This window comes from Mustela erminea, chromosome 15 (assembly GCF_009829155.1).
Source record: "Mustela erminea isolate mMusErm1 chromosome 15, mMusErm1.Pri, whole genome shotgun sequence".
Taxonomy (NCBI): Eukaryota; Metazoa; Chordata; class Mammalia; order Carnivora; family Mustelidae; genus Mustela; species Mustela erminea.
The window spans coordinates 81,571,036-81,594,261 of record NC_045628.1 but is presented as its reverse complement, the minus strand read 5'-3'; the positions used below and the strand labels follow the sequence as shown (position 1 = coordinate 81,594,261).

At 40.0% G+C, this 23,226-nt stretch overlaps 1 protein-coding gene across 3 annotated transcripts in view; it reads left to right on the top strand.

Moving 5' to 3' along the window:
- The window catches only part of TNFRSF19 (TNF receptor superfamily member 19), an 88,861-nt gene that overhangs the window by 31,817 nt on the left and 33,818 nt on the right, over positions 1 to 23,226 (top strand). For all 3 annotated transcript variants that reach the window (XM_032314706.1, XM_032314707.1, XM_032314705.1), the window contains 2 exons: positions 2,937 to 3,115; positions 11,743 to 11,828. In XM_032314706.1, coding sequence (XP_032170597.1) covers positions 2,937 to 3,115; positions 11,743 to 11,828 — 265 coding nt within the window. The remainder of the gene's footprint in view (positions 1 to 2,936; positions 3,116 to 11,742; positions 11,829 to 23,226) is intronic.

Sequence of the window (23,226 nt, the reverse complement as noted above, 5' to 3'; positions counted from 1 at the left end):
GCAACAAATGGGAGTTGACTGCCTGTCAGGGGCACTAACAAGAGCAAAACCTCCTATATAGACATGGGGGCTTCCTACTTCCTTGTATTATAACACAATGTAGTAGTTGATTCAAGCAGCTATGGCTAAATTGTATTTTATGTACCTTTTTCAAAAGACATTCTATAAAAATAATTTAGATGTAAATTGACATTTCAAGTAACCCAGAAAAAATTGGAGTCTAAAGATCCTTTTGTTCCCCAGTAAGGCTTTATTATACTTGAATCGGGAAAGTTCATTTGTTGGGTTGTAGAGAATCTAAAAAGGTATCATTTATTTGGTGAATGCCCCTCTATGCTTGATTTATAGGTTACAACTTTTACATATACACACACACACATATATAATTATATAATATATATTATAAATATAAGTAAATAAATATTTCCTATTTATTCCTCAAAACAACCCTGTGGAGCAGACATGTACTGTTGCCATCTCAGAGATGAAGAGACTGAGGGTCAGAGAATTCCCAAAATAGCTTAGAGGACAAGAGGCAGAATTGGCCTTCAAACTCATGTGTCTCTGGTTATCATATGTCATTGTAGGAAGACATATACTTTTTCTCTTATGTCAGCCTCACTTGAAAAACAGGATTTCAGACATTTATTCCCAGTTAATACACCTTCTTCTCGTTCTCATTTCTCTTTCCCTTTGTTTTCTCTTCTGCTCAATTCCCGTTTCCTCCATTTCTTTGTTGCGTGGTAACTTGCATCTAACACCCTTACAATCCAAGTTGCTTGGATCAAAGTATGATTTTGAAACTTTACTCTTGCTTGAGCTTTTGACGTGGAGATGCTGAGCTTGTGGACAACGAAGTCCCCATCCCACTTCCAAATGTCACATGCACCACACTTTGATCCTGGAAAATTGTGAGAGGGTGGCTCCTGTGTGACTGATGGAGAGTTTTTGGATGCACATGCACTCAGCTTTTAGCAACTACTTAGCAAGAACACCCTCTGCCCCAGTGCACGACCACATCACCTGTGTACAGAGCACCCAAAATGGCAGGGACCTCCCCACAGAGACCTAGTCCACACCCCAGGCAATCCTTTCTGAATATGTATCTTTGGTGTTTTCTTGATTACCTGAGTAATAGATGCTGTTTGGCAAAAATAAAGTGATCGCAGAATTATCAAAATTCAAAACATCTCAGGATGTCACTCCCCACCCCCCAGAGATAATCCCTGTTAACAATTTGAAGGAAATTCTATTTGTGAATCAATTCTTCAATTTTTTTTTTCCTTCTTCTATCTGTGCCTTGGTTTAGAAATTTGTCTAGTTGGAGTGCTTGGGATTCAGAAGGTTGGTGATCTTCTGCTTTTTTTTCCTCCGTCTCTCTTTGCTGTGTATGTTCAGGGTACACATTTGAAAGGCTGGCTGGAAATGAGAACAGAAGGTATTGCTCCTCCAAGATGTGTACGAATTAATGAGTAAAACTGAATTGCATTGTTACTATGAATCTCTTTTAGTCAGTAGTTTGAGTACAGAGAATACTATCTTTTGTGTTGGTTTTGATTTAATTTTTGATAAATAAGTACTGCCTTAGTTGACTGTGCATATAAGTATGGATAAAGAACTTTATATATATAAATTCGACAGGCCAATGGGAATTTTGAACTAACGGGCGTTTGTATTCTGCATCGGAAGGGTGTGGGTAAGGAAACCAAGAGATTTTGTTGGAGTCCTTCCTTCCTCTGCTGCACTGAGCTGTGTTTGTGGGCTTCCTCAGTGTGCTCTCCACATGGAGAGAGGAAGTACCAGATGGATCCTACAGTGTCGGGGGTATAGAATCTGACTCCAGAATTAAACAATGTGGGTTCAAATCCTGGTTCTAACATTAGCTATGTACCTTGGTTAAGGTACGTACCTTAAGGTACGTACTTTAGATACCTAAGGTTCCTTAACCAAGGTACGTACCTTCTGGGAAGCTCCACACCCACATTCATGACATGGAAATAATGATCCTGCTTCTTTCATTTGGAAGACGTATGACTTAATGAGATAATGTGTATGAAGTTCCCAGTACAGAGTAAGCACCCAATAAATGTTAGTACTAATTATTAATATTTTTGTAAGTGATGGGATCATACTTCTAATTCTGTATTAATAACTTTTTAAAGCTACCATGAACCCATATCAATGTCATTCTTATGGTTGCATTGTATTTACATTATATGATAAGCTGTGATTTATTTGGTTATGGGCCTTGTGGAAATGATCATACATGTATCAAAGAACCATCCGTTTTGCCCATCCATGGTAAGCAATATTGTGTGCTGACATTCAAATCTAGAGAAGCATGCAGCCTGTAGTATCACACAGTTTAATCCACATGAGAATTTAGTGTTCTTTTAAGAAATATGTCAGAATCTCCCTGCCATCACACAATAACATACAGCTAACACGTAAGGATGCTCTCTACTGCACAGACCTCTAAATTTGTCAGCTTAGACAATTTCTTACAGTTAGCCTCGTTTCTAAAATATCACTCTTGATAGCAAAGTATTTATTTCCTGCCTCGAAAAGTGAGTAAGTGCCTGGATATTACCCTGACTTTAGTTTCTGAACATGCCCATGACTGGCTTAATTAGAAAAGAAGAAAGTGCCATAATTCTGCCATAAGCTAGCAATAATGCCGCAGTGGGGGTCCCGGAGAACCTTTCTTATTCAAATGCTCACGGCTTCTTGAATAAAGTGGATGACTAAGTATACTTATCCTAGTAAGAGAGATTATTAGCAGTGGGAGACACATTTGAACTTGCTGAATGAGCCGTCTTTGTATCCAGGAAGGCCGGCACTCGGTAATTATTAGACCAGGTCTTCCTTTTATCCCAGCCGTCTTTTTCACGCTTGCCACGTCTGAATAGCGTTCTGTTGCCTGTTAATCCCTGCAGGAATGCGGCTTTGGCTACGGGGAGGATGCCCAGTGCATGACATGCCGGCCGCACAGGTTCAAGGAGGACTGGGGCTTTCAGAAATGCAAGCCGTGCCTGGAGTGCGCCGTGGTGAACCGCTTCCAGAAGGCAAACTGTTCGGTCACCAGCGACGCCGTCTGCGGGGACTGCTTGCCAGGGTAGGTCGGGCGATTTCTTTCCCTCGTGATTATGGAATGATTTTTCAAACGCGCCTTTCCCTGGTTCCGTCCCAAAGGTGAATGCACACCCACCGGAACCCGAGCGCAGCTGTGGGGTGGCCGTGACTTCCTCTGCGCCCACCGCGGGCTGTGAGCCCGTGACGGGCGCTGGTTATAAACAAAATGAATATGCGCACTAACGAAGTATTAGTGTCAGGAGAATCTACAGAGTTCCCTATAAATCGATGAAAAAGAAAACGGGGACAAATGGACAACAGAGGGGACGGGGCTGTTCACAAAAGAGGGAACACGTGCGGCCTGTGATCCTATGGCCATGTTCATCCTGGTCAGCGATCAGAGAAATGCAAATCAGGGCCATTCACTCATTTCCGCCGCTATTTGTGAAGCAGCTAGGAAGCAGGGCTGTACAGAAGTCAGGCGTCGCTGAGGTAAAGAGGCTGGGAACCCTACCCACATGCAGATTATATCCTAAGAAGGTTTTAGAAAGCTCTAAGTGGTAAATAATGAAGCCGTACATTCTGCAGAAAGGTAGCAGAGGATGATTTCTGTGGAAGGAGAACCTAGAGTAGATAAGGCAGATGAGGCTAGGCTGGCTCAGTGATGCCTAGGCAAACGGCAGCATCTGGGAGGGTGACCGGGTTACCTGAGCTTTGAGCAAGACTCAGAGTTGAGGCAGTTTGCTGAGTAGGTGTGTGGGGGAAGAGCCCTGTGGACACAAGGAACCGAGAGACAGGCCCCAACGTGGACAGGACCCTGGAGTTCAGGGACCCTAATGTGGGAATCCGGGCTCTCAGTCACCACAGAGGCAGGTGTCTAACTAGACAGCCAGAGGACACCCACAGATCACAGCCCTGCTATCAGAATGGTGAGTGCTAGCTCTGGGGCTCTTGTTGAGGGCAGAGGGGAAGACAACCTGTGGGCCTGAAGGGCAGAAAGAGGTACAAAATAGCCTCATGGGCCAACTGTGACCCTATGCTAAGCACCTGAGCAGGTATGAAATGTAATGGTTTAAAACCAAAGGCACAGGGAATAAAAGAAAAAATAACCCTTACATTTCACCAAATTAAAATCTTTTGTGTTTCAAAGGATATTATCAAGAAAATGAAAAGACAACCCACAGAATTAGAGGAACAATATATAAATCATATATGTGATAGGGGACTGTCTTATCTAGACTATATAAAACTCTTATAACTCAATAATGAAAAAACCAATATCACAATTAAAATATGGACAAAGGATCTGAGTAGACATTTCTCCAAAGAAGATACACAGACAGCAAATCAGCACATGAAAAGATGCTGAGTGTCATTCGCCATCAGGGAAATGCAAATTAAAACCACATACTTCAAGCCAACTAGGATGGCTGTCCCCACAAAGACAATGACAAGGGTTGGTGAGGATGTGGAGAAACTGGAACCACCATCCACCATTAGTAATAGAAAATGGTGCAGCTGCTTTAGAGTTTGGCAGTTTGGCAGTTCCTCAAATAGTTAAAATAGAGTTACAATGTGACCGAGCAATTCTGCTTTTAGGTATATAACCAAGACAGTTAGAAACCTGACCACACAAAAATGGGTACACAAATGTTCATAGCAGCATTATGCCTAATGGTCAAAAAGTGAGCAGAACCCAGATATCCATCGACTGATAAATTGGTTGACAAATTGGAGGATATTCAAACAAGAGAATATTATTTGGTGTTAAAAGGGGATGAATCACTCGTTCGTGCAACAAAATGGCTGAACCTAGAAAAGATTATGCTAAGTGAAAGAAGCCAATCACAAAAGACGTATTATATGATTCCATTTGTATGCGATGTCCAGAACGGGTGATCTATAGAGACAAAAAGTAATTGAGTGGTTACCTGGAGCTGGTGGTTGGTGTGTGTGTGGTGGGGGGGGGGGGGGGGGGGGGGGGGGTTGCTGGGAAGAGTCAGGGTTGACTGCTTAAGGGTACAGAGCTTCTTTTTTGGTGTGATAAAAATGTCTAAAACTGATTGTTCTGATGGTTTCACAGCTCTGTGAATACACCAAAGGCCATTTAATTGTATGCTTTACATGGGTGGATTGTAATATATGTGAATTAGATCTCAATTAATCTGCTACTTTAAAAAAAGGAATGGTCTATAACTTCAGGTGATGCTGATACATGTGAATATCAGTATCCAGAGTTCTGACCTAATGCAGATGTAATTGAGGAACACTAACCAAATACCTGACCCATCTCTGCTGTTCCTACTCTACAGTTCTGCTAAAAGCACGTTAGTGTCCATCTCCTCCTCTGTGGGGCAGGGAGAAGGGGAGGTCCATGGGAGATTCAGAGGCAGAGAGAGTGAGGAAAAGCATAGGACCAGAGGATCTGGTTTTACAAAGAGGGAACTCACACGGTTATGCGGCTGGAGTATGAGTGAGGTCGCGCTCTCCCCACGACCTCCCACCAAAAGTGTTTCCTCATGCTTAACCTCAGTCATTGTCACCCGAGCCCACGCCTTGAGCTGCAGTGTTTGCTCATTCTTTAAGTAAATGCTTAGATGTGGGAAAGTCATATATAAGTGAGTAGACATTTGAATGATATTTCATAGTTTATTTATATGATTAGTTTAAAATTACATGCTTCCTAAGCCAGCATGAATGTACGAGCCAGGTGATAGTTATATAGTGACTTTTACCGAGGCTATCCAGAGTGTTTTAAAGGGCTCGCCCAGCTTCACTATATTTGTGTGAAGAAGGTAAATAGTTGAAATCCATTTTATAGACAGGAAAATTGAGGCAGAAAGAAAATAAGCAAATTGCATATTGTTCCCAGAAAAGTGATGCCAACATCAGGCAGAGGGTGGCATTTTCATTTCTAGTGCTACTCCTGCCTTCTGAAGGCTCAGCCTCACCTGATCAGAGTTTTCTGCTGCCTAGAGGCTCAGCCCCAGTGGGACAGCAGTGGCCTTTTTCCCAGTGGCAGTACCGCGTGGGAATAGTTTGTCCTCTGTGCCCTCAATCTGAGTGATTGAAGAGTCTCCTTGTTTCCAAATATGTCCAATGACTTTATGCCAATACCTCAATTTCTCTGACACCCATTATTCTCACCTACAAATGATCATCTAATAATACCAACCTGCAGAACTGGCGGAATGACGGAGACTATAATGCATGCAAAATGCCAAGCAGAATGCCTGACCCATAGTAAGCACAAATACATACATGACCTTGTCACCAGTTAATGTTCCTGGGAGCCAGTGAAAGCTTTACATGACTGGTTTTTTTTGTTTGTTTGTTTTTTGCAGTGGGCTTCCAGCCTTCTCTGCCTGGCGTGTTCCCATCCTTTCTCTGCTAAGGGGACCTAGGTCCCAGCCCGAAAGAATAAGCCAGCCCCTGCCAGTTCTTTCTAGTAACAATGATAGCTAATTGTTTTCTTTAAGTTTTTATTTATTTGTCAAAGAGAGAGAGAGAGAGTACAAGCAGGGGGAGCAGCAGAGGGAAAGGGAGAAGCAGGCTCCCTGCTGAGTAAGGAGCCCTATGCGGGAACCTGGAATCAGGACCTGAGCAGAAGGCAGACGCTTAACTGACTGAGCCACCCAGGGGCTCCTATAACCAGGCATATCTTAGAAGGGCACTTTTCCACATGGTGTTCATTAAGCAAACTGCTGTTATTTGGATTGAGCTGAATTAAAAATTCCTCTCCAAATTCAGTGTTGGAGAAACTTTAGAGTTTCTAAATAAATAAATTCTAAATAAATAAATACAAATGTATTAGTAAATACATCATGTTGCCTTTCAGCAAACCATGATTAAGTAAAATCCAATATGATTTCCTTTTGTTTTGTTTTGTTTTTTTTCCATTAGCTATCTGAACATCCAGAGTAAAAGCTGAAGTTCAACTAAAGGCTGTTTAGCCAGACAGCTGTATATGTCCCTAACCCCTTTTATTTTATTTTTTAAAACTTGTGTTCTTTCTCACTTGGTCAGAAAGCAGAGTTAGAAATGTTTCTGTGTCCCCAAAACCACAGAAGTCTAAGTAAGAAAAAGTAAAATAATCTTTCAAGCTTGATACATTTATTTATGCATTTAATACTTTCAATTATATGTTAAAATTCTAATTTCTATAACTTCATCTTCACATTGGAGGGTAATTTTGAGGCAACTCTTCCAAAAATTAAAAAACCATCAATGTCTATGATGGTTACTATATAATTTATAATTTAATGAATGTACTATGTTTTAGGGTTCTGATTTTTTTTTTTAAGATTTTATTTATTTATTTGACACAGAGAGATCACAAGTAGACAGAGAGGCAGGCAGAGAGAGAGAAGGAAGCAGGCTCCCTGCCGAGCAGAGAGCTCGATGCGGGACTTGATCCCAGGACCCCAAGATCATGACCTGAGCAGAAGGCAGCAGCTTAACCCACTGAACCACCCAGGCACCCAGGGTTCTGATTTAATCTCACTTTGTACAAAAAAGGAAAAAGAGTCAGTTGATGGTCTTGAAAATTTTGTTAAAAACTTTTTTCATTAAAAAATTAAATTTAATTACATTAATTAAATTAAATTTAAAAATTAAGTTAAAAAAAAACTTAGATTCTGCCATCAAGCCATTGTCACAAAGAAACTGGCAGAGCAGATTCTAAATGCTTTTATATAATCTCTTTGTAGCTGCAGATAGCTGTCCTCAGAGTAAAGTCCAAGCATCATCTATCTCTCCTTGTGAGCAGGGTTACACGCATGGGAACCCTGTGAATCAGTGTGCCCACTCAACCTCCTCTCCAGTTAGGATTTCAGGCTATTTCTACTTTGTATTTAATGATCATTCAAAACATGATGTAATTTGCTCACCTTCTAGTCTCATTTCCTTGGCTCAAACCCATATTTTAATCTATATATTTTTGGCAAATGTATTTTATTCAATTGTCAGGGAAATCTCAGACCTCAAGACTGTTCTGTCACTAGATTTCCTTATTTTAAAAATGTTAAACATCCATGTTTGTTTCCCCAAAAGTTTTAAAGTATGTATGTCTGTATCTATATTTGATACAGAAGATGTTGGATATTACATTTTTTGTTTCACTCTTTGTTCTGATTATATTTATATAGAATGAGAGTTTATGTATAAAACTATTTTTGGACTGTGTCAATGTTCAATTACTTATTATTTGGCAAATTTTCTGGATGAAAGGTTAAATAATATTAGTTTGCATATATTACACAGTTAAGTAAGAAATACATCTTTAATAAGAAAGCTCTCTTACATTGCCCTATGGTTTTTACCTTACTTTAATTTTTCATGTGTTTTCGTTGTAAAAAACATGTAACATAAAATTAACCATCTTGACCATTTTTAAGGGTACAGTTCAGAATGTTAAGTACATTCACATTGTTGCAAGCTGATCTCCAGAACATTTTCATCTTCCCAAATGGAGATTCTATACCCATTGAATGATAAGTCGCCTTTTCCTCCTACCCTCAGCTCCTGGTAACCACCATTCGACTTTCTGCTTATCTGAATTTGATTACACACATACTCTGAGTGGAATCCTGTAATACTTGTCTTTTGTGACTGGTTTGTTTCATTTAACATGTACTCAAGGTTCATCCATGCTCATGCTGTAGGATGTGAAAGTACATTTCTCCATGGACATTTGGGCTGCATTCACACATTGGGCTGCATTCAATTTTGGCTGTTGCAAACTATGTGGCTAGGAACATGAATGTACAAATACCTCTTCCACACTCTGCTTTCAGTTCTGTGGGATACAGCTCAGGAGTGGAATTGCTGGGTCATCTGGTAGTTGTATTTTTAAATTTTTGAGGAACCACCATACTGTTCTCCACAGAAAATGGCTCTCTGTACCATTTTCCATTCCCATGAACAGTGCATGGTAGTTCTAATTTCTCTCCATATCCTCCCCCAACACTTCTTATTTTCTGATTGTTTTGGTTTGGTTGTTTTTAATAGTCGTCCTGATGGGTATAAGGGATACTTCATTGTGGTTTTGATTTGCATTTTCCTAATGATGAGGGGTGTTGGCTGTTGGCCATCTTTTCATGTGCTTACTGGCTTTTTCATCTTTGGAAAAGTATCTATTTAAGTCCTTTGCCCATTTTTTAATCAGATTATTTGATTTTTGTTTTTGAGTTGTAGGGGTTCTTTATATGTTTTAGATATTAATTCCTTATCAGATACCTGATTTGCAAATATTTTCTCCCCTACTATAGGTTCATTTTTCACTCTATTGATTGTATCCTTTTTTTTTAATACTGGAAAAAAAATATTATTTTATTATCAGTTAGTACTTTTTTGATGCAACTTAACTTTTTTTTAACCACTTTACTATGATTGACATGTAAAACAATGTATACAATTTGATGAGTTTGGGGATAACTATATGTTGATTGTATCTTTTGATGCATAAAAGTTTTAAGTTTTATGTAGCCTAATGTAACTTTCCTTTTGTTGCCTGTCTCACATATGCCTTTCGATTGCCTTTTGGTGTCATATCCAAGAAATCATTGCCAAATTCAATGTCATGAAGTTTTTCTTGATCTTTTAGGAATTTTATAGTTTTGAGCCTTATGTTTAGGTATTTAGTTCATTTTGAATTGGCTTTTGTATATGATGTTAAATAAAGTTCCAACTTTATTCTTTTGGATGTAGATATTCAATTTTCCCACCACCATCTGTTAAAGAGACTGCCCAGCCCCATGTAGTGGTCTTGGTACTCTTTTTGAAGATCATATGACCATATATGTGAGAGTTTGTTCCATTGGTCTACATGTCTGTCTTTATGCCAATATTGATTATTATAGCTATAACTGTTTATTATACTGTATTGTACATTGTACACTGTATTATATGTTACATGCTACATTGATTATTATAGCTTTGTGATATGTTTCAGTATCAGGAAGTATGAAAAAGGAAGGCTAAGTAAATATTGAATGTATCTGGGCATTTGATATAACTTACTTAGTTTAAAATGCAAATTTTGCTTTAACCATAAAACATACAGATTTGCTATTACAAAATCCAAATTGCATCTATCCTGCCCTCTATTTTGCAAATTTATTCTCCATACCACCATTTTGTCTGCAAATTTATTCTCCATACCACCATTTTGTCATAGAAAAATAGACTTGGAAATACATTTAGAAATAATCACTGTTAATATTTGGTATATAATAACCTTCTAATTTTTTTCAATGCAAATATCTATATGTAAATTCTTTTAGCTGCTTTGGTAAAAAATCTCAAGGGATCTCTATACCAAAGTATGTACTTGTACAATATATAATCATATTACCCACCTTTCTTTTTTTTTTTTTTTTACTTATTGTTATTTCGTGAGTTAAAAAAATACATGTGGGAGATCTACAGCATTGTTTCTTAAAGGCCATTTTGTATTCCATTGCCTTGGGACTACCATGGTTAGTCATTATCTGCTGTTGTATATTGAAATTGTGCCTGACTGGCTTTTTCCCTTTTATAAACAATGCTTTGTTTGCATTGTTACACATACAGCTTCACCCATTTGATTGTTTCTTTAGGATATACTTCAAAATAATGAAGGTACTGGTCAAAGGATATATAAACAATTTTTATTGCGTTCTGATGGCATATTGCTACATTGTCCTCCCACAAGTAGCAATTTATAATGTCCCTGGCATAGAAACATGTGCTTATTTTGTTTCTGCTCACACCACCACTTTCCCAGTTTTCTAAGTAAAATGGGATCTTTTCATTGCAGCTTGCCTTTACTCATTAGTTTAATGAGACTGAACATTTCAGTGTTAAATTTTGAAAAATTTAATTGCAACATGTATTCTAGTTTTAACTACAAAGCTTTAAAATTATGAAATGTTCTTCTTTGGGGAATTAATGTGCTTTGCCTGTTTTTCAGTTGCAGTGTTCACCTTTACCATTATGATTAAGGTTTCTACTACAAACTGAAGTTACAATGATATTATTATTAGAACTATTTTTCAGTTTAATTTTTCTAATAACTGTGCCGATGATGCTTTATTTATTTTTACTCTTCAGATGGCTTTACTATTTGTGTGTGTGTGTGTGCGTGTGCATTTGTGTGTATGTGTGTATTTGTGAGTGTGTGGTGAAAACCATTGATTTCCATTCTGGCTGCTGGGTTTCTTATCATGCCTAGAAAGATATCCCCTTATGAAGACTGTATAAGCATCTACCTAAATTCTTCCATTGCTTTTATAGTTTGCTGGGGTTTTTTGGTCTCTGAATTTCAAATGTTTAAAAACTGGCACTTGATTTAGGAGGGGTATTGTCATTTAAATGACAGTAGAGATGCCAAAGGCCACTGAGCTCCTACTCCGGCACCAGCACCTCACTATAGTGGGGCTAAGTAGAACCTACGATGTCATGTTCAGTGGAATTGATTATTTCTTGAATGGTCCCTGCCTCTCAGGCTGTGTCTGTCTAAGATACTGTTGTATTTAAGCCTTTGAGTTGCTGGTTATTTGTTTTTTTGTGTTTTTTTTTTTTTTTTAAATAAAACCAGTAATGGAGATGACTGATAATTTATCATGAATCTGTTTGCCACAACTTTGAGCTTAGGAGAAAGAGCTAACAAGGGGCATTTTTCTCTTCTAGATTTTATAGGAAGACAAAACTTGTTGGTTTTCAAGACATGGAGTGCGTACCTTGTGGAGACCCTCCTCCTCCTTACGAGCCACACTGTGAGTGAACGCCATACAAACACTGCAGAAGGGCTCTTGGCCTTTTTTTAGAAACCTTTCTGCAGTTAGCAAATGGAGCAAAATCTCTCTCCGCTGTGGGGCTTTTAGCTTGCCTTCTTTTATCAAAGCCTCCAGCAGGATATAAAGCCCTTTTGTTGGGTGCCTCAGTCAGCAAACTGTGTCCCTTGATTTGAATCTCAGAGTGAAATACAGAAATTTTGCTGCTGCTCATTTTATTCAAACTTTTATCTTTCATTCTGTTATAAACCTCAGGTGACTCCAATTAACTAGGTGATCCAAATCCTAAGGCATAATATCTTTGCCTCAGGCCCGTGAATTCCTGTTTTTTCCCTTCTTAGCCCTGTGCTGTCACGTGGTGGTTAGAGACATTCCTCTCCAGGAATCACCTGCCCTAACTAATGCATTTAAATACTGGCTCATTTCCTTCACTCTTTCATTTTCTCTTTAACAAATAAACAGGAAGAGAAAACCCATTGCACGGTGGGACTACAGCTGTAAATAAGAAAATTGTGCCTTTTCTTCATTGTATTTAACAAGAATCATTTTGATTGTATTTTTTCCTTCCACATAAAAGATATTTGTTACAAGCTATCAATGTGCATTGATGTTTGAATAAGAAGGGGAGGAACTCCCCACTTTTCTTAATCCCAACTACAGACCTGGCCTCAGGTGATGGGCAGGGAACACAATCAGCCGGTGGGCTCCCCCACTGTGCTCAGGGCTTCTCTTTACTAAGCAGAGCTTTAGTGAGCCATGCTTCTGGTACATAGATACCCAGTACACAGGTCCAGCAGGAAGGATGGGGCAAGGTGCTTCATCCTGTCCATAGTTTGGTCCTGCCTTTCTGGGCAGCATAAGATAATATGGATGGGATATTTTGTTTTGATATCTTCTTGCTTCTTTCTGTGACAAAAGCCCCCTCTGAATGAACTGAAAGTGCATTATTGATAAAGCCACACAGTACTTGTGTTTCCAAGAATGTCATGGAATTTGCAGTCCATATTATTATGTCCTTTACCAAAATGCATTACTTTCTCTTCGTTTGATGTAGTAAAAGGGCAAAAAACAAATAAGCAAAAAAAAAAAGGATTCTAAGTCTTACAAAAATGTATGGTGACCCTCTTTTTTATAAGATGCAAGCATTTGCCAATTAATTCATTGCATTTAACTAATGCAGTATTAAATGTTACGTATCAATCATAGTAGGTAAACTGTTGTTTCACTTAATTTTCTCACTGTCCTATCATCAGCCTACATTTGTCAATGAGGGTTCCAGGTCCAGAAAGGTTATGAACTCTCCCCTGTTGTCTGGGAAATGGCAGAGACACAATTCAGACCCAGATCTGTCTAATGCCAAACATTGTGTTTTTGTCACTCTGTTGTCTCCCTAAGAAAAACCAAACTGTCTAATCTGTCCGCTGTTGGCTGGTGTAGTCTACTACATGTTGACTTTTTGTTTGCTTTCATATTATTTTTTTTAAAGAAAAAAATGCATCTTCTTTTAAAAAGATTGTATTTATTTATTTGAGAGAGAGAGAAAGCCCATGCAGGGGGAGCCTCAGGCAGAGGGAGAAGGAGATGCAAACTCCCCGCTGAGCAGGGAGCCCTACTGGGACTCTGATCCCAGGACCCTGGAATCATGACCTGAGACAAAGGTGGACGCTTACCCGACTGAGCCACCCAGGCACCCTGTTTAATAGTCATCATTTAAACAAAAACTCTAAAAATCAAACATAGAGGAGATCTTTTACGCTACACAGTCTGTAAAAGGACATGTCCACTTGCCAGTTAAAACAGGGCGGTGACCTGTTGGGTCCTGTTGGGTCCACTCGGCCATCATTTTGTCCAGAAGGCGAATTAAGATCATGCACTTCATCCCAAACTACCATTAAAAGATTTAGTAAAGTAACTGCTATTGCCCAGTGTAGAGTTGGAAAGTACTAGGATTATTTTTTTTTTCCTCTTTAATTTACTCAGTTTAAATTTAATATGATCTGGTCGTAAGTCTGAAGCATTGGAATTTTTGCCTTTAGGGATCTGGCTAAGCTCAAACGTCATAAATTAGACTTTAAACATAGTTTTCACATTTAATTTCCAACGTCTTTGTAAAGCCCTGAGTAAGTTACAGTTTGAAAAGAAAATTAACTAGTTTAATTTATATGTATAGATCTATTTCTCCATATATGAAACTATTTAGAAAGCAAAGAAAAACAAATTATTTTTGTAAGTCAGAAATGCAGTGCACAAAGTAATAGTCTTTCAAATCATGAGACAACAGTCCGGGGTCTTTAGTAAGTGTTAATCCTTATCTCTGTAAAGGAAAAGTTTGCTGCCTTTGGCATAGGTCTTAGGAATAATTCCAGGGCACAACTAATCTCCTCAAAAGCGATCTTGAAATCTTTTGGGGGAATTATGTAAGGCGTCTTATGTTTTCATTTCTCCTACTTTGAGTATTTCAACTCATCCACAAAGAACTACTTCTCCACTGATTTTTCCCTGCTAAGGAGTTCCCGTTTTCTTTAGACTCAGCTGTAAGAAAGTGACACCCATCAAGTTGCCTCGAGTAATGGGATTTGGGGCACCTGGGTGGCTCAGTTGTCTTCCCCAGGTGATAATCTCAGGCTCCTGGAATCGGGTCCCACATCAGCCTCCCTGCTCAGCGGGGAGTCTGATTCTCCCTCTCCTTTTGCCCATACCCATCACTGCTTATGCTCTCTCTGTCTCTCTCAGATAAATAAAATCTTTACTTTTTAAAATATTTTTTAAAATATTTTTTATTTATTCATTGAGACCAAGTGAGAGAGTGAGAGAGAGAGAGAGAGAGAGCTCTTTCATGAGTGGGAGGGGCAGAGGGAGAGGGAGAAGCAGGCAGCCTCATGTAGGACTCCATCCCAGGACCGCAACATCACGACCCAAGTGGAAAGCAGACACTTAACCAACTGAACCACCCAGGCGCCCTAAATAAAATCTTAAAAAAAAAGTAATGGGGTTTGTTTCAAGGATATATGTAGTAGTGAGAGGTTGGAACTTCCCTGAACTTGGGGGCAGCTCATACTTGGGATCTGAGGCAGCCCTGGAGTCTGGGGGCTATAACCCCATGTCACAGGAGGCTCTGAGTTCTACCCTGGGCTCTGGTCAGCACCACTGATGTTTTCTCAGCCTGTGGGACTCTGCTTATGTCGCCTCTTTTCCCCTCATGCTTCCAAGGGACTGGTCTGTACTTCCCAGTCATGCTTCTGAAGGAGAGAGTCTGATTGGCCAAGTAAAATACCATCGTCCTGTGAGACAGAGCCTTTTTCATTTAACTGTTGAACAAATATTTGAGTGCCTCTTGGGGGCCAGGCACACAATGATGAACAAATAGACCCCAATTCTTTTCTTCTTGGAGCTTACAGCATAGTGGGGGTGTTGTCAAATAAGTGTTCCAAATTAAACAGTATTCAGATACTACTCATATAGATGCAAAAGTGTGATTGGCCGGTCCTGTGCCTGGAGGGATCTGTGGTGCCCTAAGAACAGGTAATGGATAATGACGTGGGAATGTTAGGGAAGATTTCCAGAACCATGACTTCCAAGCTATGATCTGAAGGGTCCATAGGGGAGGATGAGCCAGAAAAGGAGGCCAAACCGAGGGCCAGGGAAGTCGGAGGAAGCCAGGACAGTATGAGAGTGTCCTTTCCTGTGCAAGTCAGGTCAGTTGACCCTGGAAATTTCCTTTGCATTTAACACTATGGGCTATGGTGACATTGACAAGCACCATCTGAGTGAGTAATGGGAAGGAAGCCAGATTATAATGCAATGACAAGCTAACGTAAGGGGAGGAATAGAGATGATTATGGACAACTGTCTAGAAGTTTGCCTGTGAGGGTGATGTGGGAATATGCAGACAATGGGGGGTTTTGTTTTATTTCATTCCTGAGGTGAGAGACACATTTGCTTGTTTGCAGGTTGAAGGAAAGTGTCCAGCTGAGAGAGGCTGAATTTATGAGAGAACAGTAGAATTATCAGTCCTTTTCTGGAAAAGGATCCCAAAGCACACTTGTTGGGTTGTCCTTCTCTGGAAGGAGGGAGTGCTCCCTGCTATGACCAGTGAAAGAGGGTAGTGGGGCAATGAACATGGCCTTCTGCATTTGGTGGCAGGGAGTGAGGGACTCATAGTCTTGGCTAGTATGTGTGTGAAGTAGGAGGCATTGTGTTCTGCCAAGTCAGGCAGGAGCCAAGGAACTCAGAGGCTGGAAAAGCATAGGCCTTGGAGATTCTCATTACAGAGTGTGGGAGGGAAGTTGATTCGAGAAAATAGTGGGTGTCCTGGTACTACCAAGAGTCCAAATGAAGTTCGTGGTCATTGATGAACTTCATTTGGACTCTTGGTGCTACAGGCATTGAGAGGCATTGTTTGCGTCTCATATGATGTCTATAGGCACTTCTGCTACAGGAATGACTCAGGCCACCTCTGATTCTGCCCTAAACATATGTAAATTATGCCCTAAATGTACAGCTTGTAGCAAGTTACAAATAAGTCTTGAAAATAATTGATAACACAAGAATAATTTTAAATAAACGTAAATACATTTTCTTATATTTCTGTAATACCTGAAATAAACCAAAGTAATGACTTAACAGAAACACAAGAATTGAAAACTTCCCATATTTCTGTCAGCTCACTAAGGGGCCACATATCACATTTTCTTTATCCATTCATCCATTGATGGGCACTTAAGTTATTCCACATCTTGGCTATCCTTTATAATGCTGCAGTGAACATGAGATGCATAGATCTTTTTGAGTTAATGTTTTCATTCTCTTCAGGTAAACACCCAGAGGCGGAATTGCTGAGCTGTATGATAGTCCCCTTTTTATTTTTTTGAGGCAACTCCTACTGTTTTCCACAGTAGCTGCACCAATTTATACTCTCACCAACAGTGGACAAGAGTTCCCTTTTCTCCACATCCTTACCAGCATTTCTTATTTATTGTCTTTTCTATAATAGCCATTCTAACAGGTGTGAGGTGATACCTCATTGTAGTCTTGATTTGCATTTCCCTGATGACAAGTGATGTTGAGCATCGTTTCATGTACCTGTTGGCCATCTGTATGTCTTTATTGGAAAAATGTCTATTCAGAACCTCTGCCCACTTTTTAATCAGATTTCTTTTTTGCTATTGAGTTGTATAAGTTCTTTATATATTTTGGATATTAACCTCTTCTCAGATATATGACTTGTAAATATCTTCTCCTGTTCAGTGGGTTGCTTTTTCATTTTGTTGATGGTTTACTTTGTTGTGCAGAAGTTTTTTTGTGCAGAAGTTTTTTAGTTTGGTAGTTTGATGCAGGTCCTACTTGTTTATTTTTGCCTTTGTTGACATTGCTTTTGGGGTCAGATCCAAAAAAAATCATCACCAAGAATCAATATCAAAGAGTTTACCACTAGTTTTTTTTTTTTCTAGGAGTTTTATGGCTCAGGCCTTACATTCAAGTCTTTAATCTATTTTGAGTTGATCTTTGGGTATGGTGTAAAAAAGTGGTCCAGTTTCATTCTTCTGCATGTGGGTGTCCAGTTTTCCCAACACTATTCATTGAAGAGACTGTCCTCTCCTCTTTGCCTATTTTTGGCTCATTTGTCGTAAATCAACTAACCCTCTACATGTGAGTATATTTCTGGGTTCTCTATTCTGTCCCACTGATCATGTGTCTCTTTTCATGCCAATACCATGCTGTTTTGATTACTATAGCTTTATAATATAGTTTGAAATTAGGAAGGATGTTACCTTCAGCTTTGTTCTCTTGTTCTCAAGATTACTTTGTCCATTCATGGGCTTTTGTGGTTCCATACAAATTTTAGGAAGGTTTGTCCTATTTCTGTGGAAAAAAAAAAAAAAGCCATTAGAATTTTGATAGGGACTTCATTAAATCGTTGCATTGCTTTGGGTAATACGGACATTTTAACAATGTTAATTCTTCCAACTCATGAGATAGAGTTATTATCTCATGCAGATTTTGAGTAGAACTAAATGAAATCCTATCCAGAAACATACTGGCCCCAGAGTTAGCTCAGTAATGACTACCTTCATGCCAGCCTGCTTTCTTCTAAATGGTGACTGATCTGCCCTGCATCTCCTCCATTCCTACCTACCCTCTTCCCAAGCCAGGTGTGCTCTTTGGAGGACGTGGAGATTGGGACTTGTTCCACATGGGGAGGATCTCATGATACAGCTGGTTTGATCTTTGTCTTGCTGTCCACCTGCTCTGGCAGGTGGGCGATGAAGGATACCTAGAACGGGGCTGCGGTAAATTTTTGTGTTTGATTGCTTGAATGGCTTGAGTACCAGACTGAAGAAACCCTACTTAAGCTGGTCTATTTCCTCCCTATCCTACCGCCTAAGGCCCAAGTTTGCCTGCCCAACCAACATGAGCTTAAAGCTTCCCTCCCCTCAAAATAATGATGGATGTGTGATTGTAATTGATTGTCCACTCATAACCTCTTGGTCAGGTCGCCAGTAGCGTTAATTTGTGAGACTGACTGGTTGGGCATGGAGAACAGAGCTGATGAGTGACATCATTGTAGACTGCAGATCAATGAAAGGCACCCTTCACATAAAAATCCCTGCCCCAGGCTCTGTTCCTCATCACTTTATCTTCACCTCCTGAAAATGTGCACTCATTTAGAGTATTAAAGGGAAATCGAGAAAAACACACAAGAAATTTTAGAAGCACTATATCCTGCCCTGGGCCTGATAAGAAATGCAGATTTTGTATGATTTCTTTTAGCAATGTTTACTTAATTTGGAACAAATACTCTGGTTGGAACAAATGGTTTTGAAAAAATTCAAAGCGGTTTTTCATCTGAGTACAGCTTTATTTAAGTGTGTTTAACCTAGATGTTTGCTTTGTTCTTGGGGGCTTTGTAAAACAAGCCACGTGATTCTGAAGAGATAAGTGACCAGATAAGTCGCTGTAGGGGGGATAAAGGGGAGAGAGAAAAGCAGGAGCTCTGTTGGCCTGGAACTATTTAGGAATTCTGCATGGCTTACTGGTCTCAAAGAACAGCAGGTCTCTGTACCGACAAGTAATAAGTGACATTAAAAAAGGATTCTTTTCCAAAGGAAACTGAAACTACCTTCTAAGTAACAGATAAAAGTAACATCAAAATAAACTTCTAAAAGAAATATTTGCTCATTAAAGATAATTCTTAAAGTTTCATAGAAAAAAAGAAGGGAGATTACCATAGGCAAAGCATTTCCCACATTAGAGCTTACAAAACAAAAACCTGCATCTTGGTGGTTTTCTTTCATCCCTTTTCTGTCTATGCTGCTGATTTTTGGCAAATGGATGTAATTATGCTGCACATGCTACTTTGTATCCTTTTTCCACTTGCGGTGTAATTTTTTTTCATCCACTACTTAAGTACTATTTTCATGATCTTACTGATGAAAGTACCATGCCGGTATTTGGGCTCCCATTGGATTTTAAAGCTGCTCTGCTACCCATGTTGCTGCTGTTCACATCTCTATGGAGGAGGGAGCCTTCCCTGTCTCTGCATTAGCGAGTGGGTGCTCACAATGTATGTGTCCAAAGGGATTAATATTCAATGTGCAGTTATTGCAAGGCTATTTTAAGTGCGCCGGTAAACACGTCTTTTAAAGAAAATACAACACATTTAAAGGAAATTCATTGGGGGTGTTTTGAAATCAGTACCAAGATGAGTCTTCAGGTTTTCTCTAAAAGCAGAGGAAGGAGGCAGAGGGGGAGACCTTGCCTTTAGTGAATTACAAGCAGGCTTCAGCTGTGGCCTGAATGTTTAAGTCAATAGACTGGTGAAGTTAAACACCCAGTTCCTGGCACTCTCGCAGCACCCAGCACCCCACGTCCTGGGGCACTTACACACTTACTGAAACTGATCAGAGGAAACGGCCATGCGAGAGGATATGGAAGAGATGCATATACTCCGGGAGTATTTGGCATTTGCTTTGGAAACATGATGTGATTTTTATTCCATCTATGGGTGTTTATCGTTTCTGCACCGGAGTTCTTAGGACGAGCGCACTTAATACTTAGTGGCCTGACTTCCAGGGTAGTCACTGGGCCCTCTGCGGGATGGGGCCATATGGCCACGAAATGCTAATGAAGGGTTCCCTTCACTGAGGGTTTTCAAGTAGTCCTTGGTCTTAAGTGTCCGGCCAGGGGACGGTTGCCACAGGTTGCGTGGATGGAACCTGGCCTTGGGGATTGTTGCAGAAACAGACAGGTGCCTCCAGGCACCCTGAGCAAGTCCAGAACGCAGCAGAGAAGGGGAACTTCTCCAAGAGGAGTCTTACAAAGTTTAGCTCTTTCCTGCTAAACAGAACTTTCAGGGTAGGAGATAGGAAGACAATGAGATAAAGAGAGAACTCAGCATAGATGAAACAGTCCCTGGCTTGTGGCTGATGGATTACAGAGCCAGCCTTCCCCTCTGCTGTGGGAATGGGAGCTTGCCTCTGCTATACCCCTACTGATTTGTTGGTTTAAGGGACTGTCGCTCTTCTCTTCTTGCACTCTCCACAGTTCCCTGCTTTTCCCTACGATCTCCCTTCTTTCTGGTCAGTAGGATGCAATTTCATTATTATATTGGAAAACAATCTAAAATAGCAGTGGTTAAAGGTTGCTTATGTGGAAACCAAAGAAACAAGTATCAGCCGGTCTCCCCATAGAACCCCAGCAGGAGAGCTCCCTGCCAAGGGGACCACCTTTTCAACTGTCTCCCAGAATCCATTTATTTTTTTGTCAGAAGCATTGCTGTGCCAATAGAAGGAGCCACAGTGAGGGAAGAAGGAAGGGAAGGAGCTAGCAGAGGCAGAGATGGAGAGGGCAAGAAGCAGAAGGGTAGCCTGTGGTCCAGCGGAGAGAAGTCCCAAACAGGCACAAATCCCCCACAGGAGCTCCAAACCTGCTGAGATTTGGTGCCATTTAGTGTAGCGCAAACAGAGCTATGCATCCCCAAGTACTGACCCTTGAGGTTTTGTCCCGAATACCACTGGATCCAATAATCCTACTTCTCATTATTCTTTCTGGACCCTGCAAAAGGGGTTGGAAGACAGTCAAATTACGTTTGTTGAAATATCTTCTTTTTAAATTTTATTTGCTTATTTATTTTTGAGAGAGAGGGAGCACAGTGGGGGGAGGGGCAGAGGGAGAAGCAGGTGCCCTACTGAGCAGGGAGCCCAAAGCAGGGCTTCATCCCAGGACCCTGGGATTATGACCTGAGCTGAAGGCAAATGTTTAACTGACTGAGGCACTGAGGCGTCCCTGTTGAAGTATTTTTAAGAAAGCGGCAAGCCATTGTAATTGTTTTAGACTGATTGTTGTAGAAAATGGTTAATCCTTCTTTCAGCTTATTTGCTTACTGAGAGGCAAACAATGGTCATCTACGGAGAGGTTAAAATGTGCTATGGCAGACTCCTTTCTCAAGGATATGGGGAAAAGAGCTGGGCAGTTTAAATGTGTTGACCTCTTTAGAGGGAAAGGGTGCTATAAATGCTACCGCTTCGTACGATGATGTCGCTCTTTCAGATATTTATTTTAGCCCTAGTTTCATGCCATTTCTAGAAATCAAAGCTTCTTTAAAAAAAAAAAAAATGTTTCTTAACTCTGTATTTGTCCTTTTGCCCCAATATGAAAGTGCTAAATATTTGTAAGCTACTAACTGTTCCAAGGGGGAAAAAAAAGAAAAGGAAAGGAAAATTTAAATACCTTGGCTTGGTCAGGTGGCAGTATCCCTTGAACGTGGAGATGCTCTGGAGAAGGGCTTGTGTGCGCCTATGACGTCAGGGAGGCAGAGTGTCACAAGCTGTGCCCACAGGCTTTGATCCCGCCCCCAGAATGGTAGTTGTTGATTATTACCCCGTCAGCTATAAATCTGACTTCTCTGCCCTTTATCTTCAGTCTCTCTGAAACATTTAAAGTCAGTGAGCTGGTTTAAATATTTACTCATGAAGAAACAGGTTATGGTTTGTTAAAGGCCATCACTAAATTAAATGGAAGTTAGATTAAGTACAGTTTACTTAAAAAATATAAAATCCAACAGGTCTGTTTCATGACGTTACGGACTTTTGCAAATGGAACAGTGATTTGTGTGTGCGTCCATTAAATGCTTAGCATATAAATAAATGTGGAGAAAGCGTCCTAACAGTTTATGCCAAACTACCGTGAAAATACTCAGCGTTTAGGCTCCAAATGCCCTCCCTTCCCCCGGCAGGACATTTATTCTTGTGAGGTAGTATATAAGGGTTCACATGGTGCCAGGGGACCAGGATTTGGTCCCCTGTGGGTTCACATTCTAGAAGGGACTGGAATATGTTGCCTTCACCAATGGATGGAGACCTTTTTGTTTTTAAACAAGGGTGAATGCCTGGCTACTTCCCATATCAACTATGTAAGGAAGGGGATTTAATTTAGGGCATGTCATTTTGAGGACAAAGAAGAGAAGGACCAGGAGAGTTTAAGATCGTAAATCTAAAATTCTGAAGGGGCTAGACATTTCCTCTGTATTTCTCAGCCTGAGTTTGCAGGAATTCTCTGTGGTGTGCTTATTTAATGCCTTTACTTCACAGCCAGACAACACAGAGAAGAGGAGATAGGATTCGAACCCTGGTCAACCTGACAGCACAGACATGCCAAGTTCAATACTCACCTCTCTAGGTGAACTCGGAAGAACCTCTCTTGTTCCTGTAAGAGAGTTTAAAATAATTTTTTCAAAAGATTTTATTTATTTGACAGACAGAGATCACAAGTAGGCAGAGAGGCAGGTAGAGAGAGAGAGGAGGAAATAGGCTCCCTGAGGAGCAGAGAGCCCGATGTGGGGCTCTATCCCAGGACCCTGGAACCATGACCTGAGCTGAAGGCAGAGGCTTTAACCCACTGAGCAACCCAGGCGCCCCTAAAATAATTTTAAAATTAAGAAAAAAATTGAAACTATAAATGAAATGTAATTGAGTCTTCCTCCTTGGAGAGATAGTTTAAAAAACTCAAATGTTACAAAAGGTGGTAAAAGATAAAAACGGAAAGCTTCAAGTCCTTTATCAAACAGAAATTGGGTTTTTAAAGATAATATTCCACCTTAGGGATTTAAAATATCATTTTAACTGCTTTTTAAAATTATTTTGTTTATCTCAGAGAAATTATTTTAAATATTCATGAGAATTCTGTCTATATTATGAATCATGTAGCAATTTCCTTAAACATTCAAAAAATATCTTTTGATACACAATTATAATTAAAAGGAGGACATGTTTCTTTTTTTAACTGTTGCAAATAATTTTTTAACTTATTGAAATACAAATCACATACAAGAAGATGCATATAATTCAGTGAGTTTTGATAGATCTATACCCCTGTGTAATCA